The following is a 14630-nucleotide window of genomic DNA, read 5'->3' as shown; positions in this document are numbered from 1 at the left end:
AATAGGAATTCTGGGCTTCTGAAAATCCCCCGTATTAATTTTAGGCGTTCAATCCCTTCTTTTATCTGTGTTGACATTTCCCGTTCTCCTCATTATTACCGTTGTCCTTTTGGAAGTCTATTAAAGAGATACTGAATTATATTGAACTTAATAGAGAGATGAGTGATGTTCTACCCAGATCCGATGATCTGGATGCAACTTGGAATTTTATTGAGCCTGTAATTAGTCAAATTCTGGGTCGTGATGGTACTCCATCATTAGCGAAAAGAGTTGATAAAGTTTTATCACCAACGATGTACATGGAGGTTTATACCGCAATTTACAACTATTGTGTTAACAAGTCCAGATCATCAGGACAATTTAATGCTGATAAGCAGGAATCACAATCATCTATTTTAGTCGGTAGTGAAATATATCAAAGATTGGGTAAATATTTGAGAGATTACATTAAAAACTTTCAAAAATCTGAAAATGAGAGTTTCTTACAATTTTATGTGAGAAGGTGGAAGAGATTTACTGTTGGTGCAATCTTCTTGAACCATGCATTTGATTATATGAATCGTTATTGGGTTCAAAAAGAGAGAAGTGATGGTAAAAGGCATATCTTCGATGTTAATACGCTTTGTTTGATGACATGGAAAGAAGTCATGTTTGATCCAAAGAGTGAGATTTTAGTTAATGAAATTTTAAAACAGATAACTTTAGAAAGGGATGGTAATATTGTACAGAAAGGTGATGTGACTATGGCGATTAAATCGTTTGTGGCACTTGGGATTGATCCACAAGATTTGAAGAAGTTGAACCTGAATGTTTACATCCAAGTGTTTGAGAAACCTTTCTTAAAGAGAACTGAAGAGTATTATAAACAGTACAGTGCAGATTATTTGACTACCCGTTCAGTTACCGAGTATATTTTCGAAGCAAGAGAGATTATCTCTAGAGAGGAAAAAGCAATGGCAGTTTATTGGGATGATCACACTAGGAAACCATTGTCAGAGACATTGAATTCCGTGCTTATAACAGAACATGCGTCGAAATTAGAATCAGAATTTATCGTATTGCTAGATTCTAGAGATAATGAAAAAATTTCTGCAGTTTACAATTTGATGCAAAGAGATTTTACACTTTTGCCAGAATTAGCAAACTCATATGAGGAATATATCAACAAGTGTGGTGAAAATGAGGTTTCGCATTTAATTTCTCTACACAAAGCTTCCCTTATCAATGGTTCTGAAGATCAAGCATCTAACAAGAAACCTGCTAATCTTTTAAACACATTACCACCCAAGGATTATGTCAAGACTTTACTAGATGTGTACCGTACATTCCGTAACATGACGAACGAATGTTTCCAAAACGATCCACTATTTGCCAAGGCACTTGATAATGCATGTCGATCCTATGTGAACAATAACGAATTTGCCCTTCCTGCAGGAATGCCTCGTTCTGCTACTTCGAAGACACCAGAAATGTTAGCTAAGTACAGTGATCAATTATTAAAGAAATCTACCAAACCCGAAGTCTCCACAGACATGAGTATTGATGATATCATGATGCTTTTCAAATTTTTAACGGATAAAGATGCATTTGAATCTCACTACAGAAGATTATTCGCCAAAAGATTGATTCATGGTACCTCTACAAATGACGCAGATGAAGAGAGTGTCATCCAAAGATTACAAAGTGAGAACAGCATGGAATATACCGGTAAGATCACCAAAATGTTTCAGGACGTGCGGCTTTCTAAGGTTTTGGAAGAAGATTTCGACGTCATGATTAAAGGCTTACCGGACTATTCAAAGCAAAAGTATCCTGAGTTACAACCTTTCATTCTAGCAGAGACCATGTGGCCTTTCTCATATCAAGATGTAGATTTCAAACTACCACTAGTGCTACAACACTCTTATGAAAAGTTGGAGGAGATGTATTCTAATAAACATAATGGTAGAGTGTTGAAATGGTTATGGCCATTATGTCGAGGTGAAATTAGAGCTGCCATTGGTAAGCAAGGTAGACCACCTTTCCAATTTACGGTGACTCTATTTCAAATGTCCATTTTGTTACAATTTAATGACAATGACGTACTTACATTGGAACAGATTCAAGAAGGCACTAATTTATCAGTGCAAAATATAGCGGCCGCTATGGTCCCCTTTATCAAGTTCAAACTAGTACAACAGCTGCCACCAGGCCTGGAGAACTTGATTAAACCAGAGACTCAATTCCGTCTGGCACGTCCTTACAAAGCATTGAAGACAAAGATTAACTTTGCCAGTGGTGTTAAGAACGACGTACTTAACGTACTGGCAACGTCATCGGATGCCCATGCCCAAAAATTGGTAGCTGCTACAGGTTCTAATAAGGAACTGACTGAAAACGAAAGAATCGAAAGAGAACTAGGTGCTGAAAGACAAATTTTCCTCGAGGCATGCATAGTAAGAATTATGAAATCCAAGAGAAAATTACCACACACAACTCTGGTCAACGAGTGTATTGCACAATCGCATCAAAGATTCAACGCCAAGGTTTCCTTGATAAAGAAGGCTATCGATAGTCTTATCTCCAAGGAATACCTGCAACGTTGCGATGATGGTGAATCTTACAGGTACCTAGCATGATTCATCCATCCATTAATAACCAACAATTGGATCCTTAAAGGTAGTAGTTAATCAGTAGCATCGTATGTACTCTTATAATGCCATCCATAACCATGCTATAGCAATTACTCATCAGGTCAAGCTTGGTCTGATGACCCTCATCGCCCGTGCACCTGTTTGCGTTTTTTCAATTTCCCAGGGCTTATTCGCACTCATTTATTATTCCTTGTTCAATTCCACGGGAAATTTTGCTTATGGGGAATTTTCAGTCGGGCTACTGACAAGAGTTAGTCACTCGTTGGGTTTGTAATTAGTAGGAATAAGAGAGATGACTCTACACTGAAATTTTTTTTCCATCTTATCGTTATAAAAGTATTGAAGTCTTTTGTATAACTACCCAGTATTGATCCCTAGATTAGTCGTTAGCTACTTCGTTACAGCTTTCTAAGAAGACATTACCTAAAGATGAGTGATAATAAAGAATTTCAACCAGTGACTGAATCAACTGCCCCCAAAACGCGACAAGTAAACCCATATGGTCCAAACCCTGCGGATTATCTGTCTAACGTTGAGAATTTTCAACTGATTGACTCTACTCTGCGTGAAGGTGAACAATTCGCCAATGCATTTTTCGATACTGAGAAGAAGATTGAAATTGCCAAGGCCCTAGATGCCTTCGGTGTGGACTACATCGAATTGACCTCTCCAGTCGCATCTGAACAATCAAGAAGGGATTGTGAGGCTATCTGTAAACTGGGCTTGAAATCCAAAATTTTGACCCACATCCGCTGTCACATGGATGATGCTAAGGTTGCAGTGGAAACTGGTGTCGATGGTGTCGACGTGGTTATTGGTACTTCAAAGTTTTTGAGACAGTATTCTCACGGTAAAGATATGAACTACATTGCCAAGAGTGCTGTTGAGGTGATAGAGTTCGTCAAGTCCAAGGGTATTGAAATTCGTTTTTCATCTGAGGACTCTTTCAGATCAGATTTGGTCGACTTGTTAAACATCTACAAGACTGTGTCTCAAATTGGTGTCAACAGAGTCGGTATTGCAGATACGGTTGGATGCGCCAACCCAAGACAGGTTTATGAGCTAATAAGGACTTTGAAGAGTGTTGTATCTTGTGATATTGAGTGCCACTTCCACAACGACACCGGCTGTGCGATCCCTAACGCCTACTGTGCCCTAGAGGCAGGTGCAAGATTAATCGATACATGTGTTCTTGGTATTGGTGAAAGAAACGGTATTGTACCATTGGGTGGTCTAATGGCACGTATGATTGTAGCAGCACCTGAATACGTCAAATCCAAATACAAGTTGCATAAACTCAGAGACCTAGAAGTTTTGGTAGCAGAAGCCGTGGAAGTTAATATTCCATTCAACAATCCAATTACCGGATTTAGTGCATTCACTCATAAGGCGGGTATCCATGCAAAGGCAATTTTGGCCAATCCATCTACTTATGAAATTCTAAATCCTCACGATTTCGGTATGAAACGTTACATCCACTTTGCTAACAGATTAACAGGTTGGAATGCCATCAAGACTCGTGTTGATCAATTGAATCTAAATCTAACCGATCAGCAGTGTAAGGATGTTACTCAAAAGATTAAAAAATTGGGTGATATCAGACAATTAACGGTTGACGATGTCGATTCTATTATCAAGGATTTCCACGCAGAGGTGTCCACTCCACAACTACAGCCAAAGAGAGATAACGATGATATACAAGATGAAATTTCGGAAGAGCCAGCAACTAAGAAATCGCATCAATGAGTTTTAATTCAAAGCAAACATAAGGAAAAAAGACAAAAATAAAAAACACTAAAGCATTATAATTTTTTTTCTAAAGAACGTTAACAACATATTTAATGTCATTCAATATCTTAAAGTTACTCCTATTATTAGGTATTACCGTTATTCATGGGTGCACGTGACCAGGGTCCAATGAGTTTTTCTCCCTTTTCTTGGATATGTAGCTTTTTAAATCAGGAGCAATAGAAATAAAGGATATGGCGAACATTAAACTATTTCAAATCCAAAGTTAACAATAACTTTAGTCAAGAACCAAGCATTAACTCAGCAATGTTGTCTCGTTCAGTCGTGCGTACTTTGAGGTCTCCTGTTACTGCCATCAGAATGTACAGTGAAGCCGGCTCAACCGGCACCACTAGAGGTGGAACTTCTGACGACACCTTCACCAAGAGGGAAAAGGCTAGTGAAGACTGGTTTATCAAGCAACATGAAAAGGAACAGCTAGAGCATTTGAAGAAACAAATTTCGGAACAAAGCAAGAGAATTGAACATCTGGAAAATAAAGTTAAGGGAAATAACTAATCGAATGGTGTGCCTTTTTTTAAGGAAAAAGCATAATTTTATCTAATTCTTTATAATTTTAAAATGCAGCAAGCAAGCTGTTGTCAAGTGAACTGATCGTATAGCATTTATTCGCAGGAATTATAGGGGCAAAGAAGGTTTCTGAGTATTGGCATTTACCGGCGTCAGTGTGACGCCGGTGTAAGGGTGTTGATTTATAAGTCACGTGCCCGCAGAGGAACTTTCGGAGTAATAGGAAACCTGTCATTTCCAGAGTATGTGGAATGCTGGGATGCAACGGGGACCATCTGAATTGCCGCGGATAGGCGCATTTCCCCTGGCTTTGCTCGGACAGCTCGCTCATTCCCACCCTTGCACCCTGCAGTCACTCTTGTTTACATCCGTGCACCCGCGATATGTTTGTCGTGTATCCACCGTGGTCGGACACTTCTTCGTGCTGTTCTCTCGCCCCCCACGCACCGGACAATTTTAGAATTGTTGGTTTGACAAAACAAGAATCAGTTTGACAAAATACTGTCCAGGATGTTAAGCGGACGGTTGGATTTGGTTAATTAGTTTGTTGCATTACCCTTTGAAACCTCGTATTGAAGACCCATCCAAAAATGTCTGACACTATCGTCTCTTACGCCGCTTTGATTTTGGCCGATGCTGGTCTAGAGGTCTCTGCTGACAACTTGCTATCGTTGTCTAAGGCAGCTGGTGCTTCCGTTGACAACGTCTGGGCTGAAGTTTACGCTAAGGCTCTTGAAGGTAAGGATTTGAAGGAAATTCTTTCCGGTTTCCACACCGCTGGTCCTGCTGTTGGTGCTCCTGCTGCTGCTGGTGGTGAGGCTGCTGGTGGTGAGGCTGCTGAAGAAAAACCACAAGAAGAAGAAGAAGAATCCGACGATGACATGGGTATGGGTCTATTCGACTAAGCATAACCATCTATAGCAGCCATGTAGTTAATTTTAAAGTCATTTTAACAAGAATTTCTTGATATTATTTTAATTTATGATGCGGTCTTTTACATGCATCTCTGACATTTTTGTCTTTTCTTTTTCGTGTCGTCGGTCGGTGGGTGATGGAAAAGGTAGAAGGAATAAAAATCGAATAAAAGAACTGTGATCCATAGGATCGATGAGTTTGTTGGCCTCAAACGGTTAATAAGTTCCCCAAAATCAACATCTTACTAGCATTTGAGTAACAAGAGTATGGAAAGTTCACGAAATAAGCCAGTGCAAGTGCATTTGGTTACACCTGAAGAGCCCACAGGACATCGGGATAGCGGTGTTAGTAGTACTAGTAGTAGTAGTATAGGTGAAAGTGGGAATCGTTGTTATAATGCTATTCGCCAGAATATCCTAAGCGGCCTGCATAGTGACCATGATAACGATAATGCTAGTGCTAATGATGATAGTAAGGACAGTGCCGTTAAAGACTGTTTTGTGTCCAGTGTAAAGAATACCAGGAAATTGGAAACCGATATATTAGTCACCATCCAGTATCTGAAGAATCATGATAACAATAGCGAAATCGATCGTCAGCGTATAGTGGAACTTTTAAATGGGTCGTTAACAGCAATATCACATTGGTCACTCCAAGCACAGTTAGCACAGCTGAGAAGGTCGGATGACGATAGACACCTCGTAGAGACTAATCTTTTAAGAAAGGAAATGGAAGTACTAATGAGTAGAAGACCAAACGAACCTCTAATACCACAAAGACCAGGGATCCCATTACGGCAGAGACAAATAAGACCAAAGAGCCCATCGCTATCGATATCCACGGCTTCGAAGCATTTGCCATCGTCGAAAAGTGCTATTTCAGGACCTTCATCGCCAATCACACCTCAAAAGAAAATATTTCGGTCACCAAGGAAGCATCCGTCAACTACTATAGCACCAAAGAGTTTAGTGGATCCAGCGTCATTAAAATTAGTAGAGTCCAAAAAAGCACATCCTCGCATGAGGAGGACTAGTGATAATCCGATGACTAACGAATATGTAAGGGTATTTCATCTACAGAGAAAGTAGATAGGAAGGATTAATACCCCCAGTTGTAACATTAGATTATGATTTTGATGCCCATTATCTATACCCAAATATCAGAATGTATCTCTATATGTCGATATTCTTTTTTTCTTTCTTAGGTATGTATGTATGTACGTAATTAACAATTTTTCATGATAGTCTTCGTAGTGAATAGAACTCCGATAAGATGTCAAGTACATGTCGAAAATTGAATCAAAATAGAAGTGAGAAAAATGGTTCGAATAGATCATGCTGCTAGCTATTTTATGCCGTTACTATGTTCATCAAAACCTTATGTTAGGGTTAATTGCGTAGTGGTTACTATGCTACTATTCGTTGCATTGTTGTGCAGTTATGGATTCATGGGGAAGCAGTATGATGAGCCGAATTTATTCATGCCCAATGCTCAAGATTACTTTAGAGCGTCTCTGTTAGGCGTATTTTCACCTATGCTCTACTATTTTGTACAGACTTTTCTAATCAATTTGAATCGAAGATACTTGGTCGCTAATTTCATCGTGGATTTCCCCTTGAACGACTGGTTCATATTGCTGATCATCGTATGCCTTGCATATCCACAACAACAGCAGCACCAATCACACCATAGAGATGACGATACTATTTGGCACATTGTACCGAGACAGACTTACATATTTGGCGTTGCTTGGTCATTAGGAGAACTTATCGTTAGCGTACTAGGGAATCTGTTCAACTACAGAGAAATTCCAGAAGAACTAGAGGCATCACAAGAATCACAACTTTTGGATAGAAACAGCGGCAGTAGTACTAACAGGGATGATATAACACTTTCCAAATGTCTAGATGTAAGAAGAGATTCATCATCAATTTCAAATAACGTTTACTATTCCGAGATCGATGCTCAAAATAATCAAAAAGGCTACGGTACGATGAGCGACGATGGCGAAGCTGCTGTACTGCTAGTAAACTCGAACGATAATTCGTTAAAGTTAGCGCCCTTGGAGTATGATAGAGATCCAAGAATTATGGAACAACAGCGGCAGTGGGGGGCCCTTGTCGGCATGGCAGAAACACAAGCCGCTAATGGATTCCCCATTAAAAAGTTTAAAGCCATCAAATCCAATTGGTCGCTTTTCAAAGCCCTGTGCACAATGGTGCTTGTTTTGTTGAGTAACATTATGCTCATTGTCGGTCAATGTCTCATAACATCCATATACTTCACCTATGTGCCGGGACATCAACGCATTTTCACACCAGTGGTTAATTTCTTTGGCCAAAGAACAGTCACTTTCTTTTTATCAACGGTAATGCTACCCTTTACCGTGATCAATTTAGCTGCTAATGCTGCCATCTACTCATGGAAGGATCTTGACGAATGGTTCTACTGCCGGCCAAGAGATCTCGATCACGATTTGTACTACGACTCAGAGGCCTCGTTGCAAAGATCAAGACCAACAACAACTTCTTGGATACCTCCGCCACCACTACAGATACCGGATCTAGGTTTTTCAGATCCATCTTTACTGGTACAAGAAAGTTTTCAACCGAACGAGCCAAGAACCCTGCATTATGCTAAGAAGACTGTAAAACTATGGCAACGACTCGCTAAAAAGGACTCGTTTGTACTTGTTTCGATGACTATATGGGGTATTGCAGTATTCACTACGGGGTTCCTTGCAACCGTCCCACATTAAATCTAGATTCGGGATCAATTGGAGTGGCTGGTTCTTTTTGACATGTGGTTTGCTTTCTGAGTCTATTCTTTTTCAACCCAAGGGTCCAGTCCTACATTAAAAAAAAAAAAATTAATCTATTACAAAAGAAACATTGATAGTACAAGTACAGCATCTGAGAAGGATTTGACGCTTGCACGGTCAATCCAATCTCATCAATAGAATCGGCTACTTTTCTTTCATTATGGATGCTTCACAGCCACTATTATCGCCCAATTCCCACAGAGGAAGACCCTTAACTGCTTGGCAACAGGCAAAGACAGATGTATTGCGTATCTTTCTATCATCACCAGTCTCTCCGCTATTGATATTCGTACCATTCGGATTGGTTTGGGGTTATGGTGAGTTTTCCCATACATGGGTTTTTATCTTCAACTTCTTGGCCATAGTTCCTCTAGCTGACGTTTTGGCAAGGGCTACGGAGGAATTGGCTGATAAGGCAGGTAGTACTGTTGGAGGTCTGCTGAATGCAACTTTTGGTAATGCAGTTGAACTGATCGTGTCCCTGATCGCTCTGAAGGAAAGACAGGTTAGAATTGTGCAAGCCTCAATGTTGGGTTCGTTACTTTCCAACCTGTTGCTTGTCCTAGGGTTCTGCTTCGTGGCAGGTGGTCACAATAGATTGCAGCAGACTTTTAACCAAACCGCCGCACAAACTATGTCCTCTTTGTTGGCCATCTCCACAGCATCGTTGTTGATTCCTGCTGCATTTAGAGCTACGATCCCAATACACAAGAACCAAGATTGGATTGTCGAGAAAAAGATCCTACAACTTTCTAGAGGGACTTCATTGGTTTTGTTGGCGGTTTATGGATTATTTTTATTGTTCCAATTGCGTACTCATAGGGCCATTTTTGAAGAACAAGAGGAGAATACAGAAGACGTAAGGAGCCAGTTGTCTCATGTGTCGAAGAATGACACCTTGAGTATCAAGTCCTCCCTGGCTTTCTTGTTAGGGGCTACGGTTTTGGTTTCTATCTGTGCAGATTTCTTAGTGGGTACGATCGATAACGTTGTTGAATCTACTGGTTTGAGTAAGACTTTTATCGGTTTGATCATTATACCAATTGTGGGTAATGCTGCTGAGCACGTTACCTCGGTTATGGTGGCTGTCAAAGACAAGATGGATCTCTCCTTAAGTGTTGCAATTGGTTCTTCGTTACAAATCGCACTTTTCGTTACTCCATTTATGGTTCTTGTCGGTTGGTTCATCGACGTGCCAATGACACTAAATTTCTCTACTTTTGAAACCGTAATGCTATTCATTGCAGTCTTCCTTTCTAACAATTTGATCCTGGACGGTGAATCGAATTGGTTAGAGGGTATTATGTCCTTGTCGTTGTACTTGCTAATTGCAATGGCTTTCTTCTTTTATCCCGATGAACCTGACCACATAATATCCTCATTACCCTTGGCCGCCAATTGAGTACCAAGTTCGGACATTGCCCTTGAGCATCGCAATTGTTCAATCACTTTTTCTATAAATCTACATACATATCATTCGATTTTACAAAAAAAGGACTTCTTGAAACAAATAATCACGCTCCATATACAATTCGAATACGACGTTAGTCGTGGTGATGATCCTAAGTTCCACAATGGAGTCGTTAGATCGATTTATCCTTTGCTGGCTAATCGCGAAATTTCGTGTGTTTCACTATAAGACGCGAATCATTACTGCTGGTTTTCACCAAATCAAGACTTATTGAGCAAGTAACTTTGGTGAACAGGAAAAAAAAAAGGTGAACCAGCAGATCGCCAGCTGCAAAATTTAGCTGCCCGCTAGAGAGCCAAGCATGGCTCCAATAATGCGATCATTAATTGAGAATTTCGCATCTCAGGTTTTGCAGATGGTTATGATATTTAAGATGAAGGATTGAGATGAGAAGGAATGAGCAGCTCTGCGAATTAAGTCTCTAAAAGAGTTGTTTCGAGGACTAGCAAGAGCATCAAATTCGTTTGAATATGAGTGACTACGAGGCTTTGCTGCAGTTTAACAGGAAGCCTGTATCTATTGAGATGGTTCAATACCTTGCGTCTACAACATCTTCCATCATTAAGGTTAAGAAGAACAGTAATATTGTGGATTCACCTGCACCTCCACTAATGAGATTTATTAAAACTCTGATATCCTATTCTAATGTGCAGACACCAACCCTAATGGCTACAACGGTTTACTTGACTAAACTGAGGTCTATTATACCGGCAAACGTTTTTGGTATCGAAACCACGAGGCATAGAATATTTCTAGGATGTTTGATTCTGGCGGCCAAAACTCTAAACGATTCATCACCATTAAACAAGCACTGGGCTTCTTATACGGACGGGCTATTACATATCAGGGAAGTCAATACGATTGAAAGGGAATTATTAGAGTACTTCGATTGGAATGTCTGCATTACCACTGAGGAACTAGTGGCATGCCTATCACCTTTCCTACAATCAATCAAAGAGCACACTCTAAAACTAAGACAACAAGAAATGATGATGTTCACTTCACCAACACCAAAAGATCTCAAGAGCTACGTGTCGAGGTCACAAGTCGCACATTCGAGGTCTTCTTCAAATGGCTCATTGCCATCGTTGGCATCATCTGCCACTCTATCTACCCTGGATTCAAGAAGATCGCAACAATCCTACGACAGGTTTTACGCTATTGATGAATTGGAAGAATCACCATCAATAACATCTGCTACACGTGCAAAGACTGCAGCATACACACCTTATAAATCACCGCTAAGTGATAAGGAAAATATTTATAATAATGGTAATCAATATGGGACTATACCGAAGTCAGATTCAAGTTCAAAGACTCGTCCAATTATCTTGAGAACAGGTTTGGATAAACTGCCGGTTCACAGGACGAATAAAAAATCAAGTTGGCAATCAATCTTCAGGTAACGGTAAAATTGACAAAAAATAACAATAATGGATGTGTAAGATATGTATACACTTTTTTTTGCGGGTAATTAATTAGAGGTATTTTCATGATAGTATGATATTAACAATATTTAAGAGTATATCTTGTTGCAAACCGGTATATTTATATTGTTACTACATTTAATCTTTTAAAAGTTACACATCATTTCCGTCTAACTGTACAAATCGTCATCTTCTGCATTATCACCACCAAAGGCTGCACCAGCTCCGCTTGAAGTACCACCATTGCCGGAACCGGATCCATTACCAGATGCACCGGCTCCATCGCCAAAGCTAAAGTTGGTGAACTGACCTCTGGATGCCTTCATTTGTTGGGAGTATGCTTCATAACGACGTAATTCAGCATCAGAAACAGATCTCTTTGCACTCTTCATAGCTTCAGCAAAATGTTCCTTGGTGATGTAAGGAACTGGATCTTCTTCAGGTTTAGCTTCACCACCATCCATTTCAACATCTTCACCTTCAGTCTTAACTTCCTTCTTAGCCTCAGCTTGTCTGTGAGCTTCGATGGAATCCTTAATGGCAAACTTAGCAGCTCTTTGTACGATGTATGACAAATCTGCACCAGAGAAACCTTGAGTAACCTTTGCCAATTGGCTCAGTTCCAAACCAGGTTCCAATGGAGTCTTTCTCAATTGAGCCTTCATGATACCCAATCTAGCGGCTTCATCTGGTAATGGAACGTAGATCAATTGGTCCAATCTACCAGGTCTTAGGATAGCAGGGTCGATTTGGTCAGGTCTGTTAGTAGCACCGATGACAAAAACGTTCTTCTTAGTGTTCATACCATCCATTTCTGTCAATAATTGGTTAACCACTCTATCAGATGCACCACCTGCATCACCAACAGATCCACCTCTAGCCTTAGCAATAGAATCTAATTCATCCAAGAAAACCACTGTAGGGGCAGCAGCTCTTGCCTTATCAAAGATATCACGGATGTTGGATTCGGATTCACCATACCACATACTCAAAAGTTCTGGACCTTTAACAGAGATGAAATTGGCACTAACCTCGGTAGCCACAGCTTTAGCAAGTAAAGTCTTACCGGTACCAGGAGGACCATAGAATAAAACACCCTTGGAAGGTGCCAAACCAAATTTGGTATATTGGTCTGGATGTAAAACTGGATATTCCACGGTTTCCCTTAGTTCTTCCTTGATTTCTTCTAGACCACCAACATCAGCCCAAGAGACGTTAACGCTTTCCACAACGGTTTCACGTAGTGCAGATGGGTTAGAGTTACCAAGAGCAAATCTAAAGTTATCCATCGTGACACCAAGAGAGTTTAGCACTTCAGCATCAATTTCATCTTCATCTAGGTCGATCATGTCCATCTTTTCACGGATCTGTTGCATAGCGGCTTCAGAACATAGAGATGCAACATCTGCACCAACGTAACCATGAGTTTCTGCTGCCAATGCTTCTAAATCAACGTCATCTGCCAATTTCATGTTCTTTGTGTGGATACGCAAAACTTCTAATCTACCGGTAGCATCTGGAATACCGATATCAACTTCACGATCAAATCTACCGAATCTTCTCAATGCAGGATCAATAGAGTTTGGTCTATTAGTAGCTGCGATAACCACAACGTTAGATCTAGATTTCATACCGTCCATCAAAGTTAACAATTGAGAGACAACTCTTCTCTCCACTTCACCATTAGTCTTATCTCTCTTTGGAGCAATTGAATCGATTTCATCGATGAAAATGATAGCAGGAGCATTTTTCTCGGCTTCTTCAAATGCCTTTCTTAAGTTTGATTCAGATTCACCAGCCATCTTTGACATGACTTCCGGACCGTTGATCAAAAAGAAGAATGCACCAGTTTCGTTAGCAACAGCTCTTGCCATAAGAGTCTTACCGGTACCTGGTGGACCGTACATCAGAACACCTCTTGGTGGTTTGATACCAATAGCTTTGAACAGTTGAGGATGTCTTAGTGGTAATTCGACCAATTCTCTAATTTGAGCCATTTGTTTACGGCAACCACCAATATCGTCGTAACCAACCTCGTTCATGTTGTTTTCTTCATCTTCTCTGTTGATAGGCTCACCTTCCCAGTGGATAACGGTATCTTGAGCCACTACGGCGTATTCTTCAGGTTCAACATCAACCACCTTAAATTCAACTTGTCTCATACCACCTCTAACGACGAAATAATCGCCTTTACGAACGGGTCTGTAGGCCTCTACGAAATATGGTTTCAAATAGACATCAAACAGGTTACCGGTTAGACCTTCCACAGTGTCTGCAAATGGTAGAACAGAAATTCTTGATGCATATTTGATATCGGGGCAAGGGTGAATGGTGACTAAATCACCAAGTCTCACACGTAGATTGTTTCTCACGATACGGTTAACTCTACAAGCACCATCATCCAACTCGTCGTCAATCAAAACGATTAATACTGTGTCCTTTCTCTTCTTACCTCTAACTAAAACGGTATCACCACGGAACAACTCTAGCTTATCCATGGTATTGGAGTTAATGGCAATAACAGAGTTATCATCATTAACTGCATCATCGACTAATAGCGTATTATCCTTCTTCTTCTTTCTCAAAATTGCAGTGGCGGTCGAATCCTCATTAGCGGGATCGGCGCCAGATGCATCCAAAAGGCGCTTGTGTTCTTCTCCCATACTTGATCTATTCTAAATTTCTTCTATTCGATTTTTCCTCCTAGTGAAACTAAGCCCTATCTACAGTCTTCGACACGTTCAAAGGCTAGAGTTACTACTCTTACGTTAGAATGTGTTGGTACGTTCTTATCCGTTAAGGTGGGTCGGTTCCCTTTTTGCTTATATACCAGGTATTCGCCACCCTACCAGAAAAAGGGAACTACATGCGGGTAACCCAAGATGACAAAACTGTGTTTATAGTAATAGAAGATGTAGTACTATAATATCATAATAATATTTCATAGTATGTCAGACAGGATGTTCGAGAGTTGTGGAAATAGCGATCCAAAAGGAATTTTCCTCTAGTGCGGAATTCTTGAGAAAGCTGTAGAAATCTTCCAT

General features: G+C 40.2%; 9 protein-coding genes across 9 annotated transcripts; 8 read left to right on the top strand and 1 right to left on the bottom strand.

The window, feature by feature from the left end:
• Nucleotides 1-158: 158 nt before the first annotated feature.
• On the top strand, nucleotides 159-2618 carry CDC53 (cullin CDC53; the record flags this gene model as incomplete). The annotated part of the gene is made up of 1 exon (XM_002496011.1): nucleotides 159-2618. One exon carries the CDS (start codon nucleotides 159-161, stop codon nucleotides 2616-2618), a length of 2460 nt encoding a protein of 819 aa, XP_002496056.1.
• A 444-nt stretch (nucleotides 2619-3062) lies between these two features.
• On the top strand, nucleotides 3063-4379 carry LYS21 (homocitrate synthase LYS21; the record flags this gene model as incomplete). The annotated part of the gene is made up of 1 exon (XM_002496010.1): nucleotides 3063-4379. One exon carries the CDS (start codon nucleotides 3063-3065, stop codon nucleotides 4377-4379), a length of 1317 nt encoding a protein of 438 aa, XP_002496055.1.
• Nucleotides 4380-4688: 309 nt separating this feature from the next.
• Nucleotides 4689-4940, top strand: STF1 (ATPase-binding protein; the record flags this gene model as incomplete). The annotated part of the gene is made up of 1 exon (XM_002496009.1): nucleotides 4689-4940. One exon carries the CDS (start codon nucleotides 4689-4691, stop codon nucleotides 4938-4940), a length of 252 nt encoding a protein of 83 aa, XP_002496054.1.
• Nucleotides 4941-5542: 602 nt separating this feature from the next.
• On the top strand, nucleotides 5543-5857 carry RPP1B (ribosomal protein P1 beta; the record flags this gene model as incomplete). Its single annotated transcript, XM_002496008.1, has 1 exon — nucleotides 5543-5857. The coding sequence occupies one exon, from the start codon at nucleotides 5543-5545 to the stop codon at nucleotides 5855-5857; it is 315 nt and encodes a 104-aa protein (XP_002496053.1).
• A 276-nt stretch (nucleotides 5858-6133) lies between these two features.
• Nucleotides 6134-6955, top strand: ZYRO0C09350g (uncharacterized protein; the record flags this gene model as incomplete). The annotated part of the gene is made up of 1 exon (XM_002496007.1): nucleotides 6134-6955. One exon carries the CDS (start codon nucleotides 6134-6136, stop codon nucleotides 6953-6955), a length of 822 nt encoding a protein of 273 aa, XP_002496052.1.
• Nucleotides 6956-7185: 230 nt separating this feature from the next.
• Nucleotides 7186-8625, top strand: AIT1 (Ait1p; the record flags this gene model as incomplete). Its single annotated transcript, XM_002496006.1, has 1 exon — nucleotides 7186-8625. The coding sequence occupies one exon, from the start codon at nucleotides 7186-7188 to the stop codon at nucleotides 8623-8625; it is 1440 nt and encodes a 479-aa protein (XP_002496051.1).
• A 223-nt stretch (nucleotides 8626-8848) lies between these two features.
• On the top strand, nucleotides 8849-10090 carry VCX1 (Vcx1p; the record flags this gene model as incomplete). Its single annotated transcript, XM_002496005.1, has 1 exon — nucleotides 8849-10090. The coding sequence occupies one exon, from the start codon at nucleotides 8849-8851 to the stop codon at nucleotides 10088-10090; it is 1242 nt and encodes a 413-aa protein (XP_002496050.1).
• Nucleotides 10091-10629: 539 nt separating this feature from the next.
• PCL2 (cyclin PCL2) lies at nucleotides 10630-11565 on the top strand (the record flags this gene model as incomplete). The annotated part of the gene is made up of 1 exon (XM_002496004.1): nucleotides 10630-11565. One exon carries the CDS (start codon nucleotides 10630-10632, stop codon nucleotides 11563-11565), a length of 936 nt encoding a protein of 311 aa, XP_002496049.1.
• A 191-nt stretch (nucleotides 11566-11756) lies between these two features.
• CDC48 (AAA family ATPase CDC48) lies at nucleotides 11757-14249 on the bottom strand (the record flags this gene model as incomplete). The annotated part of the gene is made up of 1 exon (XM_002496003.1): nucleotides 11757-14249. One exon carries the CDS (start codon nucleotides 14247-14249, stop codon nucleotides 11757-11759), a length of 2493 nt encoding a protein of 830 aa, XP_002496048.1.
• Nucleotides 14250-14630: the final 381 nt, after the last annotated feature.

The sequence above is a fragment of the Zygosaccharomyces rouxii genome (assembly GCF_000026365.1).
Source record: "Zygosaccharomyces rouxii strain CBS732 chromosome C complete sequence".
In the NCBI taxonomy this organism is placed as follows: Eukaryota; Fungi; Ascomycota; class Saccharomycetes; order Saccharomycetales; family Saccharomycetaceae; genus Zygosaccharomyces; species Zygosaccharomyces rouxii.
The sequence above is the reverse complement of the archived record's forward strand: the minus strand, read 5'-3'. Positions and strand labels throughout refer to the sequence as shown.